At 41.1% G+C, this 20,448-nt stretch overlaps 1 protein-coding gene across 1 annotated transcript; it reads right to left on the bottom strand.

The window, feature by feature from the left end:
- Positions 1–8,889: 8,889 nt before the first annotated feature.
- LOC117263663 (uncharacterized) lies at positions 8,890–18,086 on the bottom strand. Its single transcript, XM_078176022.1, has 4 exons — positions 17,919–18,086; positions 16,254–16,347; positions 11,589–16,160; positions 8,890–11,052 (listed from the first exon to the last, which is right to left on the bottom strand). The coding sequence occupies exons 2-4, from the start codon at positions 16,345–16,347 to the stop codon at positions 9,338–9,340; spliced, it is 6,381 nt and encodes a 2,126-aa protein (XP_078032148.1). The 5' UTR covers positions 17,919–18,086; the 3' UTR covers positions 8,890–9,337.
- Positions 18,087–20,448: the final 2,362 nt, after the last annotated feature.

Genomic DNA, 20,448 nt, shown 5'->3' with positions numbered 1-20,448 from the left:
CCTCCACAGTCACCGGACCTGAACCCAATCGAGATGGTTTGGGGTGAGCTGGACCGCAGAGTGAAGGCAAAGGGGCCAACAAGTGCTAAACACCTCTGGGAACTCCTTCAAGACTGTTGGAAAACCATTTCAGGTGACTACCTCTTGAAGCTCATGGAGAGAATGCCAAGAGTGTGCAAAGCAGTAATCAGAGCAAAGGGTGGCTATTTTGAAGAAACTAGAATATAAAACATGTTTTCAGTTATTTCACCTTTTTTTGTTAAGTACGTAACTCCACATGTGTTCATTCATAGTTTTGATGCCTTCAGTGAGAATCTACAATGTAAATAGTAATGAAAATAAAGAAAACGCATTGAATGAGAAGGTGTGTCCAAACTTTTGGCCTGTACTGTATACATTTGTACTTGTAGGGCTATAAGTTTACGTTTTTAGTTCACAGAAGCTGGTTATTGTTGTGTTTATGTCAAAATAAAGTTTATCAAACGTTTTCACATCTTTGATTTTGTGATTTACATGCCAAAATGATCACAGTTCATTTGGGAAAGACAAGTTCGTTTTACAGGCTATGCATCATCAGCCCGTGGAGGTCTGCTCGCAGTTCCGTATATTTGGACACTGCAGCTTGGACCTCCCGGATTATGATGATCATTATTACTGCGATTAGATCGTTCTGATTAATGACTGACCATTAAGACGTGTTTCTGATAAATATTTTAATGTGCACAATAATAACCTTTCACATTGTAATCATATTTTTATTTGTTATCTCTTGCATATGTGTGGCTGCTCCGTGTGTCTAAGCAGAGTGCACGCGCGTTGTGCACCCGCCTAGAGACGCATATTACTAACTTGTTTAACAACGAAATACTGCGCCGTTGACTTTAGACCAGGTTTTTGTTGGTCACTGGCGCATTTGCTTTTTACATCATCTAACTAGCAACGTGCCATGACTGCGCCTGACCACTCCTCATTTTTAGACCAACACACCCAGAGAAGCGCAAGTTCATTTGCTAGTTAGACGACGAGGGCGCAGGGCATGAAAATGACAACTGCGCCTGCATCTAAATAGCAATGACACTTGCGACATGGATTATGCGCCTTCCGCCGTCCGCTTTAGACCATCTAAATAGGGCCCATGATGATCGCGCATTACACAGCCAGCTTCAGGAAGTTCACCAGTATCGTTGGCTTGTCAACAAATGGATGCGCAGAAAGATTTTTGCGACAGTTGTAACAGACAATATCATTTTTCGTCTGTAGGGGGAAAAAGCGCAATCCTCCATTGTGTTGCTTTAAGTTCTTAGAGCTGAATGTTCTTATGGATCCTCACTGGTGATAGGAGGCATTATGCTTTTGAGTTGTCTGTCCATCTGTATGTCCCATTCTCATGAGATTTCAGAAATGCCTTGATGGAATTCCTTCAGATTTGGCACAAATGTTTACTTGGACTCAGTGACGATGAACTGATTTGAATTTGGTGATCATAGGTCAAGGTTATCGTCTCTTTCTCGTGAACTTGATACCTCAAGAAGGCCTTGAGAGACTTTGATCAAACTTGGCATAAACATTCAACTGGACTCAAGGATGAACTGATTAAATTTTGGTGGTCAAAGATCACTGTGACCTCACAAAACGTGTTTTTGGCCATAACTCAAGAATTCATATGGTAATTATGACAAAACTTCACACAAATGTGTAATAGGATAAAATGATGAAGTGTGAAGGTGTGTGAAGCATTTATGTTTTAGAATTTGTAATTTTTTTGCAGCAATATCCATATTCAAAGCATTGTCTACAGTCATGGCTACATACCAGTCTGGACAAACATGGATGTAAACGGTCACTGCAACTTGACTTACCTTGAGGCGGTAATTCTAGTTTCAAATGTAACAATGCTGTAAAATGGCTGGAATTTTAATCTGGCTTTTAACTTGGAGTAATATTATAACCATAGTTCTTCTGTTTGTTTGGTTTTTTTTTTAACATTATTTTTATCACTGATGTTTATTTTATTTTATTCCATCTACTTTTATTTGTTGAATTAAAAATATTTTATTGTTAAAGTGTTTTAATTTTTAGCCTTGTAAAATACTGTTTGTTGCTGTAGGTTTTTGTATTTATTTCTATTTTTATTGTAAATTTTGCTATGAAGCATTTTTAGCTCTTATTTGTAAGGTACCACACAAATAAAGTTGAGGTGACATGAGCTGATCCTGTAGTACAATTTAACCCATGTTTCAGTCACTGTCAAAACTAGGATAAAGGGAGTGGAGGAGGATCGCTGATGCTGTGAACGCAACTCTCACGAGACAGTGCGAGAACCAAGATGGTGGCCCCTGGCTGCTAGACTTCAAACAAACTTTTCCCCTCGGATACTCCCTATTCTTTTTCCAATTTTGTTTTTGTTTTTTTCTTTCTTCACTACCGTTTCGACATCCCACTGGACTATAACATCAAACCTGGATCATCTGGAAAACTACATTGACGAGTGCTTCAGCAGACTGTGTATCATGAACAAAGGCAACACACCATCAACCGGCAATTCCAACTCTACTTCCCACTCCACTCCCCTCATGGAAAGGAAAAGAACATGCCGAGCTTCATTCTCAGGTACACCACCATCCACCTCCCCGAAACCACCGTGCTGCTCAGAGGTAAGCGACATCCTCATTTCCATTGAACAAAAACTCACCGGACTTGATAACAGAATCGCTCTTATTGAAATACTGCACAAAGAATTGCAGTCCCTCCGTCACAGCCTTGAATTTAGTCAGGAACAGATTGACACACTCACCCAGGAGAACAAATAACTGAAACAGTCCGTCAAGTCACTCTCCGCCCAACTTACCTCTGTCACCAATGACAACAAAGCCATGAAAGAATCCATTCTCGACCTACAAGCACGCAGTATGAGGGACAATCTCGTTTTCACTGGCAATCCCGAACACACCACAGAGGACCCGGAAAAATCAGTCGAAGACTTCATGATCCAACAGCTCAAACTCCCTGCAGATACCGTCAACACCATTACATTCCACCGCGTGACCGAATTGGTCAGAAAAACACCACCAACAAACGCCCCCGTCCAATTGTCATCAAATTTGAACACTTTAAACAAAAGCAACAGGTTCAACGTCAAGGCAGACAGCTCAAAGGAATGGACTACGGACTCAACGATCAATTCCCCAAAGAAATCATGCAACGCCGCAAACAACTACACCCAATCCGCAAACACATGATGACAGAAGGAAGAAAAGCAGTACTCACCGTGGACAAACTTTATATTGATGGACAACTATACTGTGACAAAAACATAACCCCCTGGCTCTTCTAACCACCCCACCCCCCCACCCAAAAAAAAAAAAAACAAGAACACACACATACACTCTCTCTCTGTCTCTCTCTCTCATTAGCCACACACACATCATAGCGCACACCCCGTCTACTCCTGCAGTCTACCCCTATCTCCCCCATACCCTCTATCCTCCCCCCATCCAATCATTCGAGGACACATAAAGAAAAAAAAAATCATATAATTTAAGGACTGTTAGTCATTAATGCACCTGTGTCTCACCACTCCCCTCAATATGTGTTTTGCTCAGCCTGGACTCTCTTTGTTATCTATGTTTCTATGTTATCCTAATGTCTTGCTTAATTGTTATTTGTGTTTTTACTGTTATATGTTCACTGTCTGTAGATCCCACGCACACACACACACACACACACACACACATACAGAAGCTTTAATATAAGACTCAAACTGTTTACTTAAAAATCTCTTCAGTAAAATTTGCATCATGGAACATCCGTGGAATTGGTTCTCAGGCAAAAAAAATACAAATATTCAATCACCTTACTAAGCTACAAGCAGACACAAACACATCTCTCCGAATCAGACCATAACAAGTTAAAATCATCACAATTCCCCCACATATTTTCAGCCTGTTATAACACAAAACAAAGAGGGGTTTCTATTCTAATCAACAACAAAATACCATTTGTCCACAACTCCACCATCTCAGACCCGGAAGGACGTTACATTATCATTAACATTTCAATCAACAATAGCCCAGTCACAATTGGTAACGTTTATGGCCCAAACACCGACAATCCATCTTTCTTTAACAACTTTTTCTCTACCATTTCCATCAACTCCAATGGCCCAATCATTATAGGAGGAGATTTTAACAAAGTCATCAACCTATCATTAGACAGAAGTAACACATCAATCAAACGCATCTGGCAGTCCACAGAAACAATAAGCCAGTTCATGAGCGATATTGGTCTTGGCGATAGTTGGCGTATACACCACCCATCCACAAGACAATACTCATTCTTCTCTCCGGTTCACCAATCATTCTCACGAATTGACTTTTTTCTTACCAGTAACGCAATTATATCTAACATCTCCGATTCAAAGATCCACCCCATTATCATAAGTAATCATGCCCAAGTAACATTCACATGGAATCGAGCCAACCCATATAAACCCTGTACTAGATGGCGCTTTAACACATCCCTTCTCTCAGATCCAGAATTTGACAACCTTATTAAAAAAGAGTGGGCATCCTTCCTTGAAATAAATGATTCACCAAAGTCATCTCCGTCTATTCTGTGGGAAACAGGGAAAGCAGTTTTAAGAGGCATAATCATTTCATTCTCCACTTACAAAAAAAAGAAAGAACAACAACAAGAAACAGAACTGGAACAAAAAATTGCACATCTTGAAACCATCAATGCTAATAATCCAACAGAAGATACACAGAATGAATTAAGAAAATATAAATTTCAATTAAATGAAATTACAAATAAGAAAACTCAATTCCTAATACACAGACTCCGATAAGAACAGTTTCACCATAACAATAAATCTGGAAAATTTCTTGCAAATCTAATCAAACAAAATAAAGAAAAAACAACAATCTCCACCATTAGGAATTCAGCAGGGGAGCCAATACAATCACCAGATCAAATAAATAACATTTACAGAGACTTTTACGCCAAATTGTATTCCCCAGAAATAAACCCAAACCAAAACGATATAAACTCATTTTTAAATAACATTGACTTACCACACCTTACCCCTGACCAAAAAGCTGCACTTGAATCTCCAATAACAGAAAATGAATTATCCACTGCTCCCAAACATATGCCCAATAACAAGTCACCAGGTCCTGATGGCTTCCCTGCTGAGTTCTATAAACACTTCTGGCCCATTCTTGCCCCACTCTTCTACAGACTCACAATGGAAATAAAAAAGAACTCAAAGATACCAATAAACATGAACACAGCTACAATATCCCTACTCCTTAAACCCAAGAAAGATCCATCAGTACCATCAAGCTACCGCGCAATCTCTCTCCTTAATGTCGACATTAAAATTATCACTAAAACTCTTACTCACAGAATAGAAAAAGTAATTTCATCCATAATCCATCCCGACCAAACCGGCTTCATTAAAGGTAGACACTCATCCAATAACACACACAGACTCCTCAATATAATGGATTACTCATCACAACAACAAAAACCAAACATTATCGTCAGTATGGATGCAGAAAAAGCATTTGACAGGGTCAGCTGGTTATTTCTCATATCCACAATGCAAAAATTTGGCTTTGGAGAATCATTTATTAACTGGGTTAAAATTCTATACACCACACCTTCAGCCACAGTTATCACCAATGGACTAACATCACAACCTTTCACACTACATAGGGGGACAAGGCAAGGATGCCCACTCTCTCCCTATTTATTCACCATTTTCAATGAACCTCTAGCTGCTGCCATCCGTTAAAACACTAGTATCACAGGTATCCAAACTCAAAACGTACACCACAAAATTAGTCTTTATGCCGATGACATTTTACTTTTTTTTTACAAAACCCCCACTCATCCTTACCAAAAACAATTAAACTCATAGAAACATTCTCTTGCATCTCTGACTACTCCATAAACTGGCTTAAATCTTCGATCCTCCCATTGCACAGTAACAGCTGGGATGTGGCAGCCTACACTCCACCTATTCCCTTATGCACAAGTCACATTACATATTTGGGTATTAACATTTCCCCCAGGCTGTCAGAACTGTTTAGCATCAACTACACCCCAATTCTAAAAACAATAACCGACAACCTTCTCCGTTGGATGAACCTGCCACTCTCTATAATAGGTAGAATAGCAACAGTTAAAATGACAGTACTCCCAAAAATCAATTTTCTTTTTACTATGATTCCAACCCAACCCACCCTTTCTTGGTTCAAACCATTAGACTCAATCACAACAAAATTTTACTGGAAAAACAAAAAAACAAGAATTAAACTAACAACCTTACAAAAACCAAAGACACAAGGAGGACTTACTGCACCAAATTTTTATCATTACTTTTTAGCAAATCAACTACAATACATACACAAATGGACCCATCCCCACCAATCTAACATCACATGGTCAGATATTGAACAGACAGTTTGTAATAACATTCCCATCTCAGACTTACCATTTCTCAATCAATCCATCAAACACCACCCTTGTTTTAAAACATTAACAATATCAGCAACTCTGACAGCCTGGTGGAAATTCCACAAAATTACGAACTCAACACTTGGGCCATCAAAATTCACCCCGATCTGGAACAACCCCGACATTCTCATCAACAAGAAACCACTTTGCTTCCGCACATGGTTAGAAAAAGGGATCACTCATCTACAACACATTTTTCTGGACAATAGACTGGCTCCATTCTCCCACCTGGTCCAGGAGTACGGCATCGGGAGCAATTAATTTCTGGAATACCTACAACTTAAATCATCAATTCAGGTCACTTGCAGCACCACAGTCACCAACCTTGACCTCCCCCCATCAACCTCAAAACTAGTTAACATCTGCTCCACAAAAAAACTCCTCAGCAAAATATATAGAATAATGTCACAATCCGATGAAACTCTGTCTCTACCCACAAGACAATGGGAAAATGACCTCTCAATTGCTCCTGATGCCGACTCCTGGAACCAAATCTGTCAAAACATTTATCTCATGACAAGAAATTCAAATCTACAACTAATTCAATACAACATACTCCACAGAACTCACTATACAGGACAGAAAATGGGGGGGGGGGGGGGGGGGGGGGTTGCGCGTGCCTGTGTGTGTGTGTGTGTGTGTGTGTGTGTGTGTGTGTGTGTGTGTGTGGCGGGGTTCGGCCTACGCTGCGGCCGCAGGGGGATCCGAGGTAACCTCTGACTCTGATTCATATTAATTATTATATATTAATATAATAACTTGGACTTATATGTATGTATATATTTTTTCTTCTCCTCTCCTCCCCATCCCTCCAATTTCGATGATGATGATTATTATTATTGCTGTTATTATCATCTCTACTAATATATTATTATTATTAGTATATTATTATTATTAATACTGTTGTTGTTATTATTACTATTATTATTATTATTATTATTATTATTATTATTATTTTCTCCCATCCAAGATGATGATGATGATGATTATTATTACTACTACCACTATTATTATTATTATTATTATTGTTATTATGGTTATTTTACTATCGGTTCCTTTCGAGCCATAATACAAACACGCACACATGCACACACACGCACACACACACACACACACACACACACACACACTCACTCAGTCACTAGTATTGTTGCGTCATGTCATGTGTCTTAAAAAACTAGGATAAATCAGTATTGATACTTCTTACCTTGATCTTTTGACAAATATAAAGTGATTATTTATCCAAGTACCCATCATATGTTCCAAGGTATACGTATTTGTAGAATAATTTGTAGAACACAAGAAGAGGGTCTGTCATCCCCCCAACAACTTTTGTGCTGTTTCTCCATCATACAGATGAACAGCAGATGACGAGTAGTTAAAGACTGAGCTGGATATTATTACAGACATTTGTTTTTAAATAAAAATCTGTCATTTTGTTGTAGTTGATTTTTATTTTATCTGTTCATCCATAAGAAATCTTTAAGTTTATGTTGTATATATAATGTTTTCAATTCCTGGTAACACTTTACCTCCCCTGTATTTAGCATTTAAAAACACTATAGCAATAAATGCTTTTTGTCACAAAATAAAGTAGTTGTAATCAGATATCAGGACATCTTTGAGACTATATCTTTGCACATTGCACATTTATTTTAAACCTTGTTTAACTTTAACTTTATTAATCCCTGAGGATTTCAATTTTTTTTCACTCTGTTGTCATATACAGACAGGCCTGAAATACACACACATGCACAAGTTTTGGGGTGAGTGGACTGCCCATGGATGGGCACCCTGGCAGTTGGGGGTTTGGTGCCTTACTCAGCTGGGTCTGGGCAAGAACTTGACCAGGCGACCCTCTGGTTCCCAAACCAAGTCCCTATGGACTGAGCTACCCAAAAAATATACAGCTTTTTGAATTTAATTTAGATATATTACACATATCTTTTCTAGGATTTTTATAAAATATTTTTAGTCATTTTCTTCTACATTTCTGTTTCTTGATTTTTTTTGCTACTATCTTTTAGCTTTTATTTCTTTTCTCTTGCATGTTTATGTCATACACCAATAAACCACATAAATTCCCTGTAAAGCAATTTCCTCTTTCCCTTTTTTTGGTTACCTTTTATACCTTTTATAGCTTCAAATTAAAACAAATCATCTTATTCCACACTGCTATCTGCTATCAAATATATAATCTTTATCATCTTGTTTCAGCTCTTCCTCTTCAAACATTTGTTTTCTAAGACTCCCCAAAATAAATTCTGACAAATTTGGTATCTTTGAAAACGCTGAAATCTGTTAAACTTTCAAATTGAGAGTTTGAACTGTTCGTGATGGGTGGAATGAAACAGACTGAGCCAAAAATGCAGTTCTCATAAATTTATTGATAAGCAAGCTTACATTTTTTTTAAAAATATAAATTAGGTGCAGCTGTTTACAATTACCATCATTCACAATTTAAAATACTAATAAGTGCAATATAATATTTACAGGATTTCAATCAAAAAGTTTTCTTCAATATTTAGAACTTCATTTAAATGATGAACAGAACTGGTACACACACACACGCACACACACGCATGCACACAATAAATAGGATAATAAATAAAATATTTTAAGAATTTACACCTATTCAAAAGATTAAATATCAGCCATGTTTGCAACTGCTATTGATTAGTAAAAGTAATGATTAAATTTTTCTATTTTATACCCAAAGCATATCTTTGTAACAGGTAAACTATGAGTCCATTGATCAGGTAAACTATTAGTCCGTCAATCATGACATGCTGCTGTAGCTGAATTCTGTGGCTCTTTATAGAAGCACAGCAGCTATGACAGCCACTGTGACAGAAACCACACTGATTTTGTTGTTGATGGCAGCTGCTGCTGCTGAGCCACCAGCCGTTGTTGTTGTGGTTGTTGCTGCTGCTGCTGCTGCTGCTGCTGTTGTTGCTGTTCCTGCATTGCCAGTGGGAAATCTTGACATTGCTGCACCTGCTGCTGTTGCTGCAGCTGTTGCTCCTGCTGCTGCTGCCTGTGTTGTTGATGTAATTATTCCTGCTAGGCCTGGTGCATTTCCTGTTGCTGCGGCCTCTACTGCTGTTTCTGTTGCCACTGCTGTTGCATGTGCTATCTGTGCCACCGATTGTGCCTCTGCAATTGCTGCACGCTCTGCTGCTGTTAGCCCTGTGCTGCTTGTTAATATTTCTGCTAAGTCTCCTGCTGCTTCTTCTAAATCGTCTTCCACGATTCTGGCAGCTGCTACAGCTTCTGAAAGTATTTCTGGTGTTGAATTTGATGATGCTGCCATTGTTGCTGCATTTGCCGCTGTTTTTGCGGCTCCTGCTGATTTGACTGCTGATGCTGCTATTTTCGCTGCGCGCAGTGCTGCTGATTCTGGTGATGCTGCTGATGCTGCTTGTATTGCTGCAAGTGATGCTGCCTCTGCTGCATCAGATGCTTTTCTTGCTGCAGCTGCTGCCTCCTCCACTGTTATTTTATCATGTGCTAGTAGTTCAGCAGCTAATGCTGCTAATTTTGAAGCATTTGCTGCTTTTTCTGCTGCCACCCTTGCTTCTGGTCCAGCAGCTAATGCTGCTGTTGAGGCTGCGGCGGCTGCTGCCGCAGCCCCTGATGCCATCCCAGCCACAGCTGCTTTCTTTGCCGTAGCTGATCCTTGAGCTGTAGTTGTTGCTGCCATTGTTGCAGGTGCATTTGTCCCTGTTAATGCTCCATTATCTTTTGGTGCTGCTGTTTTGGCAACTGTAGCATTCATGGTAGTTGGTCTTGGTGTTGTGGCAGTCCCTTCAGATGGTTTTGGTAGTACTCCTTTAGCTGCTTTTGCTGCAGCTGTTGCAGCTCTTGCTGCCGCTTGTGCTGTTGATGTCATTATGTCTGTGCTGTTTGCCGTTGCAGCTTCTGCTACTGTTTTTCCTGTAATTGCTGTTGCCTCTGCCATATCTGCCACTGTTTCTGCAATGGGTATGGCTAAACGTGATGCCTCTGTCAATTCTGCTGCTTCCTCCTCTGTGACTGCTAATAATGCTTTTAATGCGCCTTCTGCTGCCTTTGACAACGTTTTTGAGGCTTCTGCAGTTGCTTTAATTGCTTCTGGTGTTGCTGTTTCTGAAGCTGCCAGTGTTGCTGCTTCTGCTGCTGCTCGTGCTGCTACTGCAGCTTCTGTTGCTGCCTCTGCCACCGCTGATGAATCTGGTAATTGTGCCTCTATTGCTGCTAGTGCTGCTGCGTCTGCTGCGTCTGCTGCGTTTCTGGCTGCTAGTGCTGCCAGTGATGCTGGTACTTCTCCTGCTGCAGCTAATGTGGCAGCTCTAGCTGCTACCTGAGCAGCTTGTACTGCAGTTTCTATTTCTTCGAATGTCGTTGTTCCAGAGGCTACTGCTGTTGAGGCTGCTATTGCTGTTGCTGCTGCTGCTGCTGCTGTAGATGTTGACACTGCTGCTGCTATTTCAGGACTCTCTATGGCTGGTGCTGCTGCTGTTGTTTTAGTGGATGCTGCTGTTGGTAGCACTGTGGATAAATTGTTAAAGGGTTATTAATGGAAACTAAAACAAGGATGAGCAGTAAAAAATACTGTCATGAACTTAAACTAAATAAAAGTGATATCCTTAAAGAAAAATGTGTGTCAATTTCAGTAGCATCTAAATTAAGGCTTTGTGAATAGATGTTAATTGATTTAGCATATTTTGAAAATTATGAAGTAGGAACTTTTGGATTGATAATAGGTAGCAGTAAGGCAAACTTTTGTCACAGGTCAGTGGATGTGCTGAAAAAAAAATCAGCTCTGTGGGATATACAGGTGATTAATTGTGATTGTTTTAAGTTTGGAATGTGAAAGGTCAAAAAACTTTAATCAGCCATTACCTAATTTTATGCATTAACTGAGTCATGATCCTAGACCATGCTAACCGAAATTTGTATGGACCCATGCAGCCAATTATGACATATAAACTTTTTGCATTTGTGGTGTCCCCCAGTGGCAGAATCGCACCAGTCGGTGCTAAGGCACAAATAAAAATTAAGTCAAAGTGTAAAATTATTATTACCTTGATTGCTGCCTCCATTTGGGAGTGCGGCTTTTGCTGCTCTTGCTGCTGCTGCTGCAGATCTTGCTGTTGCCTTTGATGCTGCTGCCATTAATGCTGCTATGTCTTCTGTTGTTGTGGTTCCAGTTGCTGTTAATGCTGTCATTGCTGTTGCTTCAGCCATTTCTGCCACTGCTTGTGCTGCTGATATTGATATTGCTGTTGGCCCACTGGAGGATGATAATTCTGTTTTTAATATTTCTGCTACATCTATTGATTTTTTAGCCACTGTATCTGCAGCTTCTCTTGCTTCTGCGATTGCTGATGGTTTCCCCAAGGCGGCCATTTTGGCTGCTGTTGCTGCTTCTTCAGCAGCCTTTGCTGCTATTGATGATGCATTTGCAACTCGTGCAACTGCTTCTGCTTTTGATGCTGGTGCTGTTGTTGCTTCTTGTACTGCTGCAATCGCTGCTGCCTTGGCGGCTTCAGCAGCTTCTGCTGCTGCCTCTGCTGCCAGTGTGGGCTGTGCTTTCCCTGTTGCCACTAATGTAGCAACTCTGGCTGCTTCCATTGCAGCAATAATTGCTCTTTCTGCAGTTGGGGATGTTGTCGCTCCAACGGCTGTAGAAGTAGCTCCCGCTGCCGCTGCTGCTGCTGAAGCTGCTGCTGCTGCTGCAGAGGCTGCTGCTGCTGTCACTGTGGCAGCTTCTGTTGGTGCCAGTGTTGAGGTGACTGCTCTGTTGTTAGTTGAAGCCATTGCTGTTGTTGCTGTAGGATTTTGAGGAGTTGTTGAAAAAACAACTGCTGCTGCAGCTGCTGCAGCTGCTGCAGCTGCTTCCTTGGCTCTCTCGATTGCTTCGGTTGCCTTTTCAGCTTCTGTTTCATTAGATGTGTTTCCAGCAGCTGCTGTGGCTTCTGCTGCTTTTCCTGCTGCTACCACTGAGAGCTGGATTGCTGGTGTTTCTGTGTTTGCTCCAGGTGCTGCTGTTAATGCTGCTTGTATTGCTGCTATAGCTCTTGCTGCATCTGCTGCCGCCTCTGTTGCAGCTGCTGTAGCTTCCTCTACAGCATCTGATGTAGTTGCATTTGCAGCCTTCTCTGCTGCCTCTGCTGCTTTATCTGCAGCAACTGATACATTTGATGATGCCTCTGCAATTTTTTCTATGACTTCAGGTGTTATTGTTGGTGTTGCTTCAATTGCTCTTTTGGCAGCACTTAAAGCTTCTTTGGCTTTTTCTGTTGCTGTTTTTGCTAGTTCTGCTGCTGCTTTTGGTGATAGTTTTCCATCATTTACCAGTGCGGAAGCTAATGCTGCGTCTTGTGCAGCCTCAGCAGCAGCTGCTGCAGCTGCTGCAGCTTCTGCAGCGGCGGGGCCAATGGCGTTTTCTGCTGCTGTTGCTGCTGTTGCTGCCGATGCTGCTGCTATCGCTGCTGCTGTTGCTGCTGCTCTTGCACTTCTTGCAGTTGGTGCTGGTCCTGCTGTTGTTGCTGTAGGCTTTTGAGGAATCATTGCAGAAAGGACTGCTGCTGCTGCTTTCTTAGCTATTTCAGCTGCTTCGGTTGCCTTTTCAGCTTCTGTTTCATTAGATGTTGTGTTTCCAGTAGCTGCTGTGGCTTCTGCTGCTTTTTCTGCTGCTTTCATGGACAGCTGGATTGCTGGTGTTTCTGTGTTTGCTCCAGGTGCTGCTGTTAATGCTGCTTGCATTGCTGCTAGAGCTCTTGCTGCATCTGCTGCAGCCTCTGTTGCAGCTGCTGTAGCTTCCTCCACAGCATCTGGTGTTGTTGCATTTGCAGCCTTCTCTGCCGCCGCTGCTGCTTTATCTGCTGCAGCTGATGCATTTGATGCTGCCTCTGCAATTCTGTCTATGATTTCAGGTGTTGATGTTGGTGTTGCTTCAAATGCTCTTTTGGCAGCACTTAAAGCTTCTTTGGCTTTTTCTGTTGCTGTTTTTGCTAGTTCTGCTGCTGCTTTTGGTGATAGTTTTCCATCATTTACCAGTGCGGAAGCTAATGCTGCATCTTGTGCAGCCTCGGCAGCAGCTGCTGCAGCTGCTGCAGCTTGTGAAGCGTGGGGCTCAGTAGCATTTTCTGCTGCTCTTGCAGCTGTTGCTGCCGATGCTGCTGCTATCGCTGCTGCTGTTGCTGCTGCTCTCGCACTTCCTGCATTTCCTCCTTGGGATGGTCCTGTTGTCGTTGTTATGCTTGTGGTTTGGGGTGGTATTGGTTCTGCCCCTGCTGGTTTTTCTGCAGCTGTAGGTGTTGCTGTAGGCGGTTTAGTTGTTGTTGCAGTAACTATTGCTGCTGCAGCTGCTACAGCTGCTTTTGCGGCTTCAGCAGCTATTTTAGCTGCTTTCTCTGCCTTTTCAGCTTCTGTTTCTTTAGTTGTTGTGTTTCCAGCAGCTGCTGTGGCTTCTGCTGCTTTTTCTGCTGCTACCATAGATAACTGGATTGCTGGTGTTTCTTCAGATGTTTGGTTTTTAGCTGCTGTTAATGCTGCTTGTATTGCTGCAATAGCTCTTGCTGCATCTGCTGCCGCCTCTGTTGCAGCTGCTGTAGCTTCCTCTACAGCATCTGATGTAGTTGCATTTGCAGCCTTCTCTGCTGCCTCTGCTGCTTTATCTGCAGCAACTGATACATTTGATGATGCCTCTGCAATTTTTTCTATGACTTCAGGTGTTATTGTTGGTGTTGCTTCAATTGCTCTTTTGGCAGCACTTAAAGCTTCTTTGGCTTTTTCTGTTGCTGTTTTTGCTAGTTCTGCTGCTGCTTTTGGTGATAGTTTTCCATCATTTACCAGTGCGGAAGCTAATGCTGCGTCTTGTGCAGCCTCAGCAGCAGCTGCTGCAGCTGCTGCGGCTTCTGCAGCGGCGGGGCCAATGGCGTTTTCTGCTGCTGTTGCTGCTGTTGCTGCCGATGCTGCTGCTATCGCTGCTGCTGTTGCTGCTGCTCTTGCACTTCTTGCAGTTGGTGCTGGTCCTGCTGTTGTTGCTGTAGGCTTTTGAGGAATCATTGCAGAAAGGACTGCTGCTGCTGCTTTCTTAGCTATTTCAGCTGCTTCGGTTGCCTTTTCAGCTTCTGTTTCATTAGATGTTGTGTTTCCAGTAGCTGCTGTGGCTTCTGCTGCTTTTTCTGCTGCTTTCATGGACAGCTGGATTGCTGGTGTTTCTGTGTTTGCTCCAGGTGCTGCTGTTAATGCTGCTTGCATTGCTGCTAGAGCTCTTGCTGCATCTGCTGCAGCCTCTGTTGCAGCTGCTGTAGCTTCCTCCACAGCATCTGGTGTTGTTGCATTTGCAGCCTTCTCTGCCGCCGCTGCTGCTTTATCTGCTGCAGCTGATGCATTTGATGCTGCCTCTGCAATTTTGTCTATGATTTCAGGTGTTGATGTTGGTGTTGCTTCAAATGCTCTTTTGGCAGCACTTAAAGCTTCTTTGGCTTTTTCTGTTGCTGTTTTTGCTAGTTCTGCTGCTGCTTTTGGTGATAGTTTTCCATCATTTACCAGTGCGGAAGCTAATGCTGCATCTTGTGCAGCCTCGGCAGCAGCTGCTGCAGCTGCTGCAGCTTGTGAAGCGTGGGGCTCAGTAGCATTTTCTGCTGCTCTTGCAGCTGTTGCTGCCGATGCTGCTGCTATCGCTGCTGCTGTTGCTGCTGCTCTCGCACTTCCTGCATTTCCTCCTTGGGATGGTCCTGTTGTCGTTGTTATGCTTGTGGTTTGGGGTGGTATTGGTTCTGCCCCTGCTGGTTTTTCTGCAGCTGTAGGTGTTGCTGTAGGCGGTTTAGTTGTTGTTGCAGTAACTATTGCTGCTGCAGCTGCTACAGCTGCTTTTGCGGCTTCAGCAGCTATTTTAGCTGCTTTCTCTGCCTTTTCAGCTTCTGTTTCTTTAGTTGTTGTGTTTCCAGCAGCTGCTGTGATTTCTGCTGCTTTTTCTGCTGCTACCATAGATAACTGGATTGCTGGTGTTTCTTCAGATGTTTGGTTTTTAGCTGCTGTTAATGCTGCTTGTATTGCTGCAATAGCTCTTGCTGCATCTGCTGCCGCCTCTGTTGCAGCTGCTGTAGCTTCCTCTGTAGCATCTGGTGTTGTTGCATTTGCAGCCTTCTCTGCCGCCTCTGCTGCTTTATCTGCAGCAACTGATGCATTTGATGCTGCCTCTGCAATGTTTTCTATGACTTCAGGTGTTATTGTTGGTGTTGCTTCAATGGCTTTTCTGGCAGCACTTAAAGCTTCTTTGGCTTTTTCTGTTGCTGTTTTTACTTGCTCTGCTGCTGCTGTTGGTGTTATTATTCCACTATTTACCAGTGAGGAAACTAATGCTAAGCTTTGTGCAGCCTCAGCAGCAGCTGCTGCAGCTGCTGCAGCTTCTGCAGCGGCGGGGCCAGTAGTGACCTCTGCTGCTGTTGCTGCTGTTGCTGCTGCTGCTGCTGCTATTGCTGCTGCTGTTGCTGCTGCTGTCGCACTTCCTGCATTTCCTCTTGGGGATGGTCCTGTTGTGGTTGTAGTGATTGTTGGGGCAGCTGTAGTTGTGTTTGGGGCCATTGTGGTTGTTCTGGGACACTTCTGTTTCAGGCTTCCCTGAGCAGGCTGGCTGTTGGATGCTGTTACAAATTAAGAATTTTGTCAGAGTTCAGTCATATGTTGTCATGTTTAGTTGTGTTTTCCAATGTAAATGTCTTTCTTATGTTACTTACCAATAAGTATAAGGACAAGGATAAAGGTCTTCATAATCATTGTGCTTTTCTTCCGCTCTTCTTTCCTTTCCCCTCCAAAACTATTTATGATCATCTGTTGTAAGAAAATGAAAAATAGTAAGGGGATCTTCAATCTCTACATGTATATTGTTAATGAATAATAACATTCTTCTTTTCTCATAGGGCATATCTAACATTGTACATTTCAGAACATTAACATTTCATCGAGGCTTCAGTTCTGAACTTTGTTAGCATGTGTCACGTAATATATGGCAATACAATGCAAATCCAGGAAGGTGCTAGGAAGAAAAGGTATTTTGGATTGTTTTTGGGGTCCAACATTCGTGTGAAGTGGTCATCTTTTTTAAAAGATTTTTTTGGCTTTTTGCCTATAATGGATAGGACTGAGAATGAGAGGGGGAGAGAGAGGACGACATGCAGCATGAGCCGTAGGTTGGAATCCAACCTGCGGCTGTTGTGACAAGGACATAGGCTTTGTACTTGGAGCACCCACACTACCAGGTAAGGCACTGGGCGCTACATAAATATATCTAATTTGATTAAAAACAAAAAAATAAAATAAAAATGTTTTACGCACTTTTTCCTCCTGCATTAAATTGCCATTTTCTCTACAAGTGGACATGACTGGTATTGCAAATTTAAAAAAAAAAGAGCAAATAAAAATGGTCTCAACACACTGTAAAGTTTAAACAAGATACAAGCTTATTTCTTGTTGAAGCCAGCTCCTGTGGTTCACAATAGTAAAAGAAGCTTTGCTGGTTGGAGATGTTTGAAGGTAAATGCAGCTACACCCAACACAAAAGACCATGGTACTATGAACTAATTTGACACAAGTGTTTCTGTAGCAGCTCCAATTCAAAATCAATGAATGACAGACCTCTTTAGAAAGATCTCTTAGAAAAACATTGAATCACATCAGCATTTCATTGCTAAAAATCTCACGGTCCTACAGACGGACAACTTTCAACACAGGCCAACAGCTTCAAAAACAACCACCAGCAGATTCCAACATTTTCAAGTCCTTCTGATCCGATACATATCTAACCAAATATGTAAGGAACAGCTGAACAGCTCCCTGGCTGAGTCTGCATGACTATGCACCTCTTGCCGTTGGTATACCGTTGCTGCATTTAGGGATTTGGAGAATGTCAAAGATTTGTGTAAAATGCATAAAATCTGCATTTAAAAAGTCAAAAAAGACAAAATGCTCAGAGGCCAAATATGTGCCTTCCAGGAGCAATATTTTTCCTCTCCAAAAAAACAAAACAAACAAACAAAAAAAAACCTGGCAGCAAAGCCTCACACCAGAGTAACCAGGACCAACAAACATCTTAACACAAGAAGCATTTTATGTTACAATCATGTAATCAAAGGATAAGACTGATAACATTTTTGTAAATATGTAGAAAATAAATAATTTTACTACACTAATATTGAGACATGTTTAGTTACAAAAGTAAAATAAAACATTTGTTCACCAAATTAAATTTGCGTATTTCAAAGCATTTGTAAAATTTGCAAATATTTCAAGTTGTCATACCAAAAAACAAAAACAAAACAATAATAATAATAAAACATTTAATCAGATAAGGAACTAAACTTCTAAAAATCAAAGTGAACTTAAATTCTCAGTGAAATACTCACTTGGATGTTGTAGTCAGGTAAAGTGAAGTGATTTCTTCAGCTGTATCTCTGTTCTTCTTGAGTCTGTCTTTGCTCTCTGTTTCTTGGTCTCCTTTGCCTCCTATTTATCCTTATAGGATTATTTAATGATGACGTTAAAGAGAAAAAAGAATCTTGTGAGATGCACGTCACAGCAAATGTACTTATTAAAAATAATGATGATTACGGTTTCCCCACCCTTATTAAGGCGGTTCATGGCTGGTCCATGGTTAATAGAGACGTGTAACTTGTTCAGTGACATTTTATCCACACCAGTAATTAGGAAATGTATTGTTTATTTTATGTTGGTAGTAACTGTCATGTTAGGAACACCTTTAAGTTTAGAACAGGACATTACATTAATTAAATGAATTGTCCTGTTACTGTAGGCGTCACAATGGACCATTTTTATTCTGTGCTATACTCAGACATTTTGCAGGGTAGGTGCTCAAGTGGAAGAAAAACAACAAAAGAAAAAAGAGGCAACAGTAAACCAATGTCACGTTGTGTGCACTTTAGTGGTATATAAAGAAAATGACCACTGAAATCAACAAATATTTACACAAAATGAACATTGTTCTCCGAATAAATTAAACAATAAGCCAACCAATCTACCCTCCAAACTAAAATGTAGGCCTGAGCTGCAACAATCAGGGTAAGTGCGTTCTCCTCTCCTCTCCTCTCTTCACTTTATTCCCCAGCCTTTTCCTTTGCTCTCCTCCTCTCTTCTCAATTTGTTCTCCTCCTCTCCTCATTCTCTTCTCCTTTGTTCTTTTTTAAATAGTCATGGGCTAATTCATATAATTATATTCTAAATAAGCTTTAAATTTTCTTAAAGAATCCTAGAGAACAGACATGTGCAGCTCCGCAATCCTCCTCTGCTGCTTTTTACATAGCGCAGCCCCAAACTGCATGTCATTTTTCTCTAAATCAATAATTAGAGCAGCGGTGTGGGAGACATAAACATTATTTGAAACTGAGTTTTAGGTTAAAAAGACACGTTGAAGTGGTAAAGCAATTCAGCATTTGTCTCCACACACCCAAATCTGCCAGAGGGAGGGATACAGTGTGGTTGTACAACTTGTTGTTACTGTAAGCTTACTGGGGGTTATTGCCTAAGCTAGACTGGCTGTACTGAGATGTTTTACTGTAATAGAGGTTAAATTTCACAGCAGTGACAAACAATGCTGAGGCGTAAGGCAGACACTATCATTATTTGGCTGTTAATGAAGGCAGGTATGGTTGATTTGTGTCACAATTCTGCCACAGAGAAGTTGAAGAGTTTGTTAATAATTCCTGTTTATTTAACTATATATTTGTAAATACTATCGTTTAAATTTCTTATATTTTCACATATCTTTCCTCTCTTGCAAGGAGCACCTGTAATATAAATAATTTCCCCTCTGGGATCAATAAAGTATTTCTGATTCTGATTCTGATTCTGAAGAGGAGACTCAAATGCAGTTGTCAGGCATACAACACACTTTTGATTGAGAATTGATGCCATAGACCACATTTAAAACCTGAAATATAAATGTATTAAAAGAAATACAGAAGAAAAACAATATCTTGCAAAAAGGGCACCTAGGGCATGGTACTTGAGCACTACCTGATTACATTAGTTGTTATACATGGAAAATTCATTATCAGAGATTTTATTCCTACTTGTGTGTGTGTGACCAGTAGGTTTTAGAAGTTTCAACATTGCTGCCACATAGGTTTTAGGGCCCGCCAATTCCTTTAAATGAAAAAATATTTTTTCATTTGATCATTATTTTCATCAAAATCTGTTTTATGAGTTGATTTTGAAGCCTGCCCTGTTTGCATTCCTCTTAATTTATTTATTTATTGTCACTTGTCAGTCCACATAATTTTCAGATTAACTGGCTGTTGAAGTGTAGCTTTCACTTACCCTCTTTTTACACACCACAGCAACTCATTCCCATTCAAAAGTTGTCAAATACTGCCACTTGTTCTGTGATTTCCATGTCAGACACTAATGAGAAAAGCCATCCTTTCGCAGTGTTATGATACACTGCTGATTGGCTTTAGTTTGAAACGCCACTGGAAAACAGCTTAACTTAAGGAGCTGGAAAGCCCCTGTAAGGCCATGATGTTTTTTTCTAAACGTAACCACTATTGTTGCACGAGGAAAAAAAACATAAATATGAGGTGTTTTATGCGCCATATGTAAATGTACCAAGACATAAGCATTGATAAGTCATAGTTTGGGAGTGACAATATGTTGACCACATATATGTAATTAAGGGAAATAGAGCAGGTCAGCTATAGTACGGCGCCCCTGGAGCAGTTTGGGGATGTGGTGCCTTGCTCAAGGGAACCCTGGCAACACCCAGGAAGTGATCACCAGGCTGTTCTTATTCCTAAGACATCAAATACCGTTACTTTGTCAGTGATTTCAGCGTCGAACACTGATGCCAAAAGCCACCTTTTGCAGTGGTATGATACACTGCTGGGCTGCGTCAGTTTGTCGTGCTGCCGGACAGAACCT

Source organism: Epinephelus lanceolatus, chromosome 16 (assembly GCF_041903045.1).
Source record: "Epinephelus lanceolatus isolate andai-2023 chromosome 16, ASM4190304v1, whole genome shotgun sequence".
NCBI lineage: Eukaryota > Metazoa > Chordata > Actinopteri > Perciformes > Serranidae > Epinephelus > Epinephelus lanceolatus.
This window is presented reverse-complemented; position numbering and strand designations above follow the sequence as displayed.